The 10,648-nt window shown below is 41.8% G+C and overlaps 1 protein-coding gene across 1 annotated transcript in view; it reads left to right on the top strand.

The window, feature by feature from the left end:
• LOC119295280 (protein CELLULOSE SYNTHASE INTERACTIVE 3-like) overlaps positions 1-10,356 on the top strand; it is an 11,076-nt gene extending 720 nt beyond the window's left edge. Inside the window, exons 2-7 of the mRNA XM_037573679.1 lie at positions 1,413-1,544; positions 1,776-4,830; positions 6,051-8,595; positions 8,897-9,351; positions 9,735-9,851; positions 9,941-10,356. Coding sequence (XP_037429576.1) covers positions 1,462-1,544; positions 1,776-4,830; positions 6,051-8,595; positions 8,897-9,351; positions 9,735-9,851; positions 9,941-10,099 — 6,414 coding nt within the window. The 5' untranslated portion in view covers positions 1,413-1,461 and the 3' untranslated portion in view covers positions 10,100-10,356. The remainder of the gene's footprint in view (positions 1-1,412; positions 1,545-1,775; positions 4,831-6,050; positions 8,596-8,896; positions 9,352-9,734; positions 9,852-9,940) is intronic.
• The last annotated feature ends 292 nt before the right edge of the window (positions 10,357-10,648 follow it).

Consider the following 10,648-nt stretch of genomic DNA (forward strand, 5'->3'; position numbering starts at 1 on the left):
GTATTCTCGAGGAATTCTTTCGGAACCCGCTCTTCTGTTTCTCTGTTCATCCGCCTTTTGTTATTAATTAGTGTCATGTTTTGAAGGCCGTGGTCTCATCTTACGGTATTGTAGAAACGGCGTGCTTTTCATTGGGTCATGATCTGTGTAATATACAGCCACAATGCTCGGTCGAGGCGGCCACGCTCTACTGAGTTTTCAGGAGTAATTCAACTCCCCACCACGTGGAATGATACAATTTTGCACTCACGGTTGTCTTAAACTCGTTTAGTGCTAGTATGGTCGTCCCTATCCCCGTGCATTGGCAGCTCTGGTCTGCAGCTGTTTTTTTGCATTTGCAACACCTCTGCTGCTGGGGGCCGTCCTTTCCCAAACTTGGTGAATTGGGGAAGACACCTTTTTCGTGAAGCTAGACACAGTTGCTAGGGTTGTTTGGAGCTAATTGCTATATGCATTTGGACTTTGGAAGTGCGTGCCACACGCGGTAGGTGTCATTGCAGCTGAGGCGTGCAAGGAATCTCGCCACTGAAGTATACTTGCGTGGAATTTGGGGATAGGATGATAGATCACGCGCAATAATTTCGATTTTTCATCTTTGGCAGTTAAATAGGTGGAAAGTACCATTTTTTTGGGATCTGAATTTCCCCATGTCTTGGAGGTAGGGACGGGGCTTGCACTGGTACTTGCGGTTGTGGTTTTGATGTTCCATTGATTTTTCTTTTGAACTGGATGTTCCATTGAATTGGATCCATGAAATGGTGACCATAATGGAATTCTTTTTATCAGCTACAGTTGAATATTTTTTTCCTCGAACGCGCATCGAAATATGCATCACTCCTCTGTTGGTCTTTTCCTGTTGGAGCAACTGCAGTCAGTTTTGTATGATCTGTTGCAATAAGTTCAAAATTGATACCTATTCAGATCTAAGACCACTTTTGCTGTCATATCGTTTGAAACCTGACGCTGGTTTAATCATCCTTTTGTTACCTATCTATTACCTGGAACAGAGACTTTGGTTTCTGATCTTGCATTTGACATTTTTTTGGTGAGAATGCGAATCCAGTATAAAATTTAGAATGAAATATGAGTTAAAATTCCAATAGCTTAGGTTACTCTCTATCACTACGTTCACAACATTTCATTTATATGTTGAACTAATAGGTGATGGGTATATTCTTAGTTTTTTTGCTGTTAGAACTGGATCTGCTGACCATGGCTATCAGGCTGTACATCTTCTAATATTGCACTCTTAAATTAACATGATTATGTTATTATCTTGGTATCCACATGATATATCATATAAGTGGTTATCTTTCCACCCTTTTGGTATAATGTAAGTTAATTTGAAATATTGATGACACAAGCTGGCAATATTACTTTGTTATGTTGAATACTTTCAGTTTGTCTTGTAGGAGGACATATAAAACAATTAAGGTTGTAAACGTCGGTAGCTGTTCAATCATGCCGATATCCAGCTCATCGGAACCTCGAGACTCTCGAGACCCTACTTCACCTGCACCATCCACTTCATCTTCTAGATCAAGGTATAAAAGATCTCAATTTTCACTGTTAAAAAAAGATCTCAATTTTCTGACTGTTCTTTTATTATGTTTATTACACTGGAAGTTTTCATGGAATCAATTGCTTTGCGAAATTAGCTTAGCTTTCTTTGGGTTGCTATATCCTCGTCTAGCGACCCTTCATTTCATTTTAAGCCTTTAGTCCTCTCTTTATTATTCATAATTTTTAATTATTATTGCTTATTCTCTATATAGGGAAGCATGTAATCTTGGAGAAGTTGATGATCCTGGAAGTGCAATGTCCACTGTTGCTCGATTGCTGGAGCAGCTACATGGTAGCGTGACATCACTACCAGAGAAGGAAGTGGCAATCAAACGATTACTTGAACTTGCCAAGGCGAAAAAGGAAGCAAGGATTTTGATAGGTAGCCATTCTCAGGCCATGCCATTATTTATATCTATCCTTAGAAGCGGGACATCTTCAGCCAAAGTAAATGCTGCGGCCCTGCTTAGTGCACTCTGCAAGGAAGAGGACCTGCGTGTCAAGGTTCTCTTAGGAGGTTGCATACCACCCTTGCTCTCTCTCTTGAAGTCTGAATCTGCTGAAGCAAAGAAGGCTGCCGCTGAGGCTATTTTTGAAGTGTCTTCAGGGGGTCTTTCGGATGATCACATAGGCATGAAAATATTTGTGACAGAAGGCGTTGTGCCTACTCTTTGGGATTTGCTCAATCCTAAGTCACGCCAAGATAGAATAGTTGAGGGCTTTGTGACTGGGGCTTTAAGAAATCTCTGTGGAGATAAAGATGGTTATTGGAAGGCCACACTTGAAGCGGGTGGAGTAGAAATTATTACTGGCCTTCTTTCATCCAAGAATACTGCTTCACAGTCAAATGCTGCTTCCCTCTTGGCACGGTTGATCTCTGCTTTCAGTGATAGCATTCCCAAAATCATAGCTGCTGGGGCTGTTAAGGCCCTACTTCAGCTTCTGAATCGAGATGATGACATTGCTGTTCGTGAAAGTGCAGCTGATGCTTTGGAGGCCTTATCTTCCAAGTCTACTATTGCAAAGAAAGCTGTGGTCGATGCAGGTGGTCTCCCTGTTTTGATTGGAGCTGTTGTAGCGCCCTCAAAAGAGTGCATGCGAGGGGTTACCTGCCATTCTCTACAAAGCCATGCTGTTTGTGCTTTATCAAATATTTGTGGTGGAACCACTTCATTGTTGCTTTACCTGGGAGAGCTTTGCCAATCACCCCGGTCAGCTGTGTCCTTTGCTGACATTCTTGGAGCACTTGCATATACGCTGATGGTGTATGATGGCACTGATGGTAAATTCTTTGATCCTGTTGAGATAGAAAGCATTTTGGTTGTGCTCCTAAAATCCCATGACAGTAAGCTTCTGCTTGATCGTATTCTTGAAGCTTTAGCAAGTCTATATGCAAATGCATGTTTCTCTGGCAGACTTGATCACTCAAATGCAAAGAAGGTTCTTGTTGGGCTGGTCACTATGGCTTCCGACGATGTTCAAGACCATCTTGTTCATGCCTTAACTAGCTTGTGCTGTGATGGTTTTGGATTGTGGGATGCTCTTGGAAAGAGAGAAGGAGTTCAGTTGCTAATATCATTACTTGGACTTTCCAGTGAGCAGCATCAGGAGTATGCAGTTTCTTTGTTAGCTATCTTGAGTGATGAAGTAGATGACAGTAAGTGGGCAATAACAGCTGCTGGAGGCATCCCTCCACTTGTTCAACTACTGGAAACAGGATCTCAAAGGGCAAAGGAGGATGCAGCTCATATCATATGCAACTTGTGCTGTCACAGTGACGATATCAGGGCATGTGTTGAGAGTGCCGGTGCTGTTCTGGCGCTGCTTTGGCTTCTAAAGAGTGACAGTCCTCGTGGACAAGAGGCGTCAGTCAAAGCACTCAAGGTGCTTATACGGTCTGCTGATTCTGCCACAATCAATCAGCTGTTGGCACTGCTGCTCAGTGACTCAGTGAGCTCAAAGGCACATGCCATTACAGTTCTCGGGCATGTCCTTGTGCTGGCTCCTCAAAGAGATCTAATCCAGAATGGAGCTCCTGCTAATAAAGGGCTTAGATCTCTTGTTCTTGTTCTTGACTCGTCAAATGAAGAATCTCAGGAATGTGCTGCAACTGTGTTGGCTGATATTTTCAGTATGCGTCAGGATATTTGCGACATCTTAGCAACCGATGAAATTGTTCAGCCATGCATGAAGCTTTTGACAAGTGGAAATCAAGTTATTGCAACACAATCTGCTCGAGCTTTAGGAGCACTCTCGCGCTCGGCTAATACCATGTCGAAGAACAAGATGTCATGTATAGCTGAAGGTGACGTGCAACCTCTCATAGAGATGGCCAAGACATCATCCATTGATGCGGCTGAAGCGGCAATTGCTGCACTGGCAAATCTCTTATCAGATTCCCAGATTGCTAAGGAAGCGCTAGATGATAATATTGTCCAAGCTTTGACTAGAGTCTTAAAGGAGGGGAGTTTAGATGGCAAAATTAGTGCTTCACGGTCACTTTATCACTTGCTCAACCAATTCCCCCTCTGTGAAGTTTTTCCAGATTACTCACTCTGCTGCTTTATAATTCATGCACTGCTGGTGTGTTTATCTGGTATCAGTTTGGAAAATGTCACTAGCTTGGATCCCCTGGACGTGCTTGCATTGATGGTGATGACCAAGGAGGGTGCTCATTTTAGCCCCCCTCTGCGGACTGCCTTTCTGGAAGCTCCAGAAAGTTTAGAACCTCTGGTCCGCTGTATCAGTGTTGGGCTCCCCCCTATTCAAGGCAAATCCATTCAAATTCTTGCAAGGCTATGTCAGGACCAATCTTCTCTGCTTAGTGAGCACATAAACAGAAGTCAAGGCTGCATTGATTCTCTTGTCAGTAGAGTTATGGAATCGACAAACATGGAAATAAGAATCTCCAGTGCAATCACCCTCATATTTGCATTGAAGGACAACAGAGAAGATTCAATTGAAGTTCTTGAAGCATCAGGACATTTGAAGAGTCTAATATCTGCACTCATTGATATGTTGAAGCAACATTCCACTTCAACATCCCTAGACATTGAAGTCTGGAAACCTTACACAGAGAAGAGTTTGTTCAATTGTGAGCAGGATGTTTTGGATGTGCCTGAATCGGGGAAGGTTCTGGAAGAAACTGTTGCACGTTTGCTCTCACTAATTTGTTCTTCTCATCCCAGGAGTAAACCTACTGTTATGGATCTTGGTGGTGTTGACATTGTTTCTGATAAACTTGCTAGCCACTCTGCTAGCCGACAGGTGCATGTTTCACTTTTTAATCTCTATTTTCCATTGTGCTGCTATTACATTTTTCTTATCTCTTCAGCTGCAATCACTTGGATGATAAATTTAAGCTTTTACTTAGCTGAAATGCTATGCTTGTTTGAGTTGAGGGATACATCAACATAAATGCTATCTTTGTGGACCAAGCACTTCTTGGTTCTGCATCGATTACTTTAACCTGGCTCCTTTATGAGTTAGCCTGCTCTTTTTGGGTCCAAGATTTTAGGAGTCCCTAAAATACCTCATTGTTGCCAATTTTAGGAGTCTAAGTTCTTGAATGATCCCCAAGCTACATCATAATTAGATCTAGTTGGATACGATCATCTATTGAGTTTTTTTTGAAATTAAGGCAGATTCACTTCATATCATCTATTCATCTTAGTTAATTTCTAATTGTTCAGTACCAATTTTGTTGTCGAGCTAACGAGCTGAGACGAAGTGCAATCGTGTTTCACTAAAATTGACTCATTTTATTTTGGAGCCAAATTTGAGCATAATGAGTGCTTTTGAACCTATCCATTAGGCAAATATTGTTTTTCCGAACCGAGGAGCAAACCCCATTCGGCAGATTAACGAGCTTTTCCCTCAACTCTAATTAAGTCCCTGGTTCCCAAACCAAGTCTGTTGCGGCAATTTGTTCGTAAGGGTGGGTCTTGCTGTTTAAACCTTATACATGCTACTACAGGATGAGCTTGTCGATCAGTATATACTTGCATCAGCAAAATATATTCATCAGCACATATGAAGTTACTGCTTACACAAAAAATAAATTCATCACCCTAACCTAAAAAATAAAAATAAATTCATCACCAATGCTTGCAATACCTGGGATAAATAGAAGTCCAGTGATACATCCTGCAGATAAGCTGTAGTTACTTTGCAAGATATTGATACTTTAGTCAGTCTATATGTTCCTTTTTTGACCTTTACATTCCGATAGACTCCAGATTGGAACCATTTGTTTTGGGTACTAGAGTTAGAATGAGATACAGCTGTGCACGAATTACGTTGTACATTATTAGTACCTAATTATCCAACCGGAGTTGAGAACAAGCAAAAAAGTATCATGGTCCTAATATATTTAACATGTGGTCAACTGGCTAATACTTGTTTTCTTAGTTCCATTACCTGTCCATATTTTACCGTTTCTTTTCCCATGCAAAATTCGAAGCTCTAAATAACGCTTCATGTTACAGGAACACGATGAAGATTCAGGGAGTGTATGGAGTTGCGCCCTTCTATTGGCTACTTTATTTCAGGATTCAGTGGTAGTTCAATCTTCAGCAATAGTGCGAATTATACCTTCTTTAGCTTCATTACTAAGATCTGATGAGATTATTGACAAGTACTTTGCTGCTCAATCACTGGCTAGCCTGGTTTGCACTGGAAGCAGAAGTATACAGCTCGCTATAGCAAATTCTGGTGCAGTTGTGGGTGCTATAGCCATGATTGGACTGATAGAATCTGGTATGCCAGACCTTGTTACAATGGCTGAAGAATTCAAGTTGGCAGAGAATCCAAGTCAAATAATATTGAGAAGTCTTTTTGATCTTGAGGATGTTCGTACTGGTGCTACTGCTCGAAGGTCCATTCCCTTGCTAGTGGATATGCTTAAACCCATGGCAGACAAACCAGGAGCACCTCTGGTTGCGTTGCACCTATTGACTCAGCTAGCAGAAGGTAGCGAAACAAATAAAGTTGCTATGGCGGAGGCTGGAGCTCTAGATGCTTTAACCATGTATTTATCTTTAAGCCCACAAGACTCGACTGAAACTGCCATTATCAATCTCTTAGGGATCTTATACAAAAATCCTGATCTGCTTTACTATGAATCCTCACTTAGCACTTTGAATCAACTTGTAGCTGTCTTACGGTTGGGCTCAAGAAATTCTAGGCTTAGTGCAGCAAGGACATTGCAGAACTTATTTGATTCAGAGAGTATAAGAGATACAGAAGTGGCTAGGCAAGCTATACAACCATTACTTGACATGCTTGAGTCAGGAACTGAAATAGAACAGCAAGCCACACTTGGTGCTCTGATCAAACTTTCTGCTGGCAATATCTCAAAGGCTTCAGCTATGTTTGATGTAGAAGGCAACACACTTGAAAGCCTGTATAAAATTTTATCCTTCAGTTCCTCCTTAGAGCTTAAGAAAGATGCTGCTCAGCTCTGCTATGTTTTATTTGAGAACTCTGACATAAGGGCATCACCAATTGCCACAGAATGTCTTCGCCCCCTGATATCATTGATGTCATCAGGCTCTAGTTTGGTTGTTGAACCAGCTGTCTGTGCTCTGAGCAGACTACTGGATGAAGAGCACAATGCAGAGATTGCTGCGACTAATGAAGTTGTTGATCTTCTTGTTAGTTTTGTTCCTGGGACAAACTACCAATTGTCAGAGGCGTCTATTGCTGCTCTTATAAAGTTAGGCAAGGATCGTCCAAACTGCAAACTTGACATGGTTAAAGCTGGTATCATAGAGCATGCGCTTGATATGATTCTGGATGTTCCTGTTTCTGTTAGCTCATCCATTGCTGAGTTACTTCGCATCTTAACAAACAACAGTGGCATTGCTAAAAGTTCCGCTGCTGCAAAAATGGTGGAGCCACTTTTCTTGCTATTACGTCGCCCTGACGTTACCATGTGGGACCAGCACAGCGCATTGCAAGCACTTGTGAATATTCTGGAGAAACCTCAGAGTCTAGCAGCGTTGAAGTCAACTCCTAGTCAAATTATTGAGCCGTTAATATCATTTCTTGAATCTCCCTCTCAAGCAATCCAACAACTTGGCACTGAGGTGCTATCACATCTTCTGGAACAGGAACATTTTCAACAAGATATCACTACAAAAAATGCAGTTGTCCCTCTGGTGCAGCTTGCTGGTATTGGTATCTTGAGCTTACAGCAAACTGCAGTTAAAGCACTTGAAAACATATCTCAGAGTTGGCCCAAGGCTGTAGCAGATGCAGGTGGAATATTTGAACTTTCAAAGGTAATTGTCCAGGATGACCCTCAGCCAAGTCAAGCATTATGGGAGTCCACAGCACTTGTATTATGTAATGTTTTGCGTTATAGCTCTGATAACTATGTTAAAGTCTCACTGGCTGTGCTTGTAAGATTACTGAACTCCACTATGGAGAGTACTGTCACAATAGCTCTCGGTGCTCTTCTTGTGCAAGAGAAAAGCAATTCACGGTGTGCTGTAGCCATGGCTGAGGCTGGGGCTGTACGTGCACTGTTGGAGCTCCTTAAGAGCCATCGTTGTGAGGAATCTGCAGCAAGATTGCTTGAAGCACTGATAAACAATTCAAGGGTCCGAGAAACAAAAGTTGCCAAACACTCCATTGCTCCTCTCTCACAGTACCTGTTAGATCCTCAATCAAAGAATCAGGCAGCAAAGTTTTTGGTGACTCTTGCACTAGGTGACATTTTCCAGCATGAAGCCCTTGCAAGAGCAAGTGACTCTGTATCTGCCTGTCGTGCTCTTGTAAGCCTACTTGAGGACCAGCCCACGGATGATATGACAATGGTTGCTATTTGTGCACTCCAGAGCTTAGTGATGCACAGCAGGACAAACAGGCGTGCTGTTGCGGAGGCTGGAGGCATTTTGGTTGTACAGGAGTTGCTTCTGTCTCCAAATGTAGATATTGCAGGACAGGCTGCTCTGCTAATCAAGCATCTTTTTTCAAATCATACACTTCAAGAATATGTATCTAACGAGCTCATCCGTTCTCTCACTGGTTAGTCACTGCTCCTTCTGCCGGAATCATTTTTTTTTTCATTTGCCTGCTTTTCATGTTCATTTGTAATTGCTGTACCCTTCTGCTTTGAAAATAAAACATCTTTTCTGTCATCCTTTTTGTCCTTGATGGGCTCTATCTCAGTTAAAACTGATTTGTGCCCGACAATTGCAAAGCTATCAATCATTATCTGACCCTTCCAAGTGATTGATCAGATGTGTTATGCATTAAATAATGAAGTTGCAATTACTAAATATCCCTTCACAATTATGTTTGTAATCTAACCTGCAATTTCTTGCAGCTGCCTTAGAAAGAGAGCTGCTCTCTACATCATCTATCAATGAAGTTATTTTGAGGACCATATATGTGATATTCAGCAACTTCAGAAAGGTCCGATTTTCTGAGGCAGCAACATTGTGCATACCCCATCTGGTTTGTGCCCTGAAGGATGGAAACGAGGCTGCCCAAGAGAGTGTGCTAGACACCCTTTGCTTGCTCAAAGAATCTTGGCCCCAGATGAATGAAGACATTGCTAAGGCCCAGTCTCTTATTTCAGCTGAGGCCATACCTGTACTACAGATGCTTATGAAGACCTGTCCTCCCAGTTTTCATGACAGAGCTGATAGCTTACTGCATTGCCTGCCTGGTTGCTTGACCGTGACCATCTTACGTGGGAATAATTTAAAACAGACAATGGGGAGTACAAATGCATTTTGTTGCCTGCAAATAGGAAATGGTCCTCCAAGGCAAACCAAGGTAAGTTCTTCCATGATGTACGTTAATTTCATTCTATGATGCACATGTTGCTCTGCACCCAGTAATTCTGTGAAATGATCATTGCAAGATTGAGAACAAGGTCTCGGAATTGGATATCAATAAATTAAAGTGGATATCACTGTATATTTGTTAGATATACATACTTACTTTCTACTCCCTCCGTTCCCAAATATTTGTCTTTCTAGGCATTTCAAATGGACACAACATACGGATGCATGTAGACATATTTTAGAGTGTAGATTCACTCATTTTGCTCCGTGTGTAGTCACTTGTTAAAATCTCTAGAAAGACAAATATTTAGGAACGGAGGGAGTAGTTGATATGTTTTTATAGCTGGTTGTTGATATTTGCATTGATTGCAGCTGGTTAACCAGAGCATCTGCCCGGTATGGAACGAGGGATTCACTTGGTTATTCGACATCCCCCCAAAAGGGCAGAAGTTGTACATCTTGTGCAAAAGCAAAAATACATTTGGAAAGGTATGGTGTAGCAGCTTCTTAATTTGTATTCCTTTTTGTTGGTTCTTGTCTCTAGTCTCCTATATCTGAACTCAAACCCTTTGCTTCAGTCAACCCTCGGAAGAGTAACCATCCAGATCGACAAAGTGGTCACCGAGGGAGTTTACAGTGGGTTCTTCAGCCTCAGCCATGACGGCGGTAAGGATGGCTCAAGAACACTAGAGATAGAGATTGTATGGTCAAATAGACCGGCCAACGACAATGTGTAGCATGGCTAATTTCACATGGTGCCAATATTATTGTCCGATCGCTTAGATGTAAATCACCCCCATAAACATCCACATTCATTGCACTGTAGAAAATTACATGGTTTACAGACATCTGCCTCACGATTATTTCGAGGTCTTTCGGTTTGTAGCCCCTGTAGCTGTAAACGTATTTTGGACCGGCTATTTTGTTTGTACAGGTTTATTTCCTGTAATTATAATTTAGAGTAGCTTGGTGTGGGTTTGAAGAAACACAATTTCGAGTGTGCCGTCTCCTTGTGCATGTGTGCTTTTTTGTTGTATCTTGTAGTCTTTTATCTGCTGTATCATTTTTCCGATCAACATGGGCTCACACCGGTTCCATTTCATGGAAACGAAACCCAAAAATACAGTAGTTCAGCTGTTCAGAAAGTAAAAACAACATCTCTCAACTCTCTTACCTCATCCTACCATCTAGTTCAGGTAGCAAAGCATAAACGGCAATAGCCCAAGATGACCTCAACCAACCCCACAGACGCAGAACACATAACAACAGACCACTTCCTCAAAAAA

This window comes from Triticum dicoccoides, chromosome 4B, assembly GCF_002162155.2.
Source record: "Triticum dicoccoides isolate Atlit2015 ecotype Zavitan chromosome 4B, WEW_v2.0, whole genome shotgun sequence".
Classification (NCBI taxonomy): Eukaryota; Viridiplantae; Streptophyta; class Magnoliopsida; order Poales; family Poaceae; genus Triticum; species Triticum dicoccoides.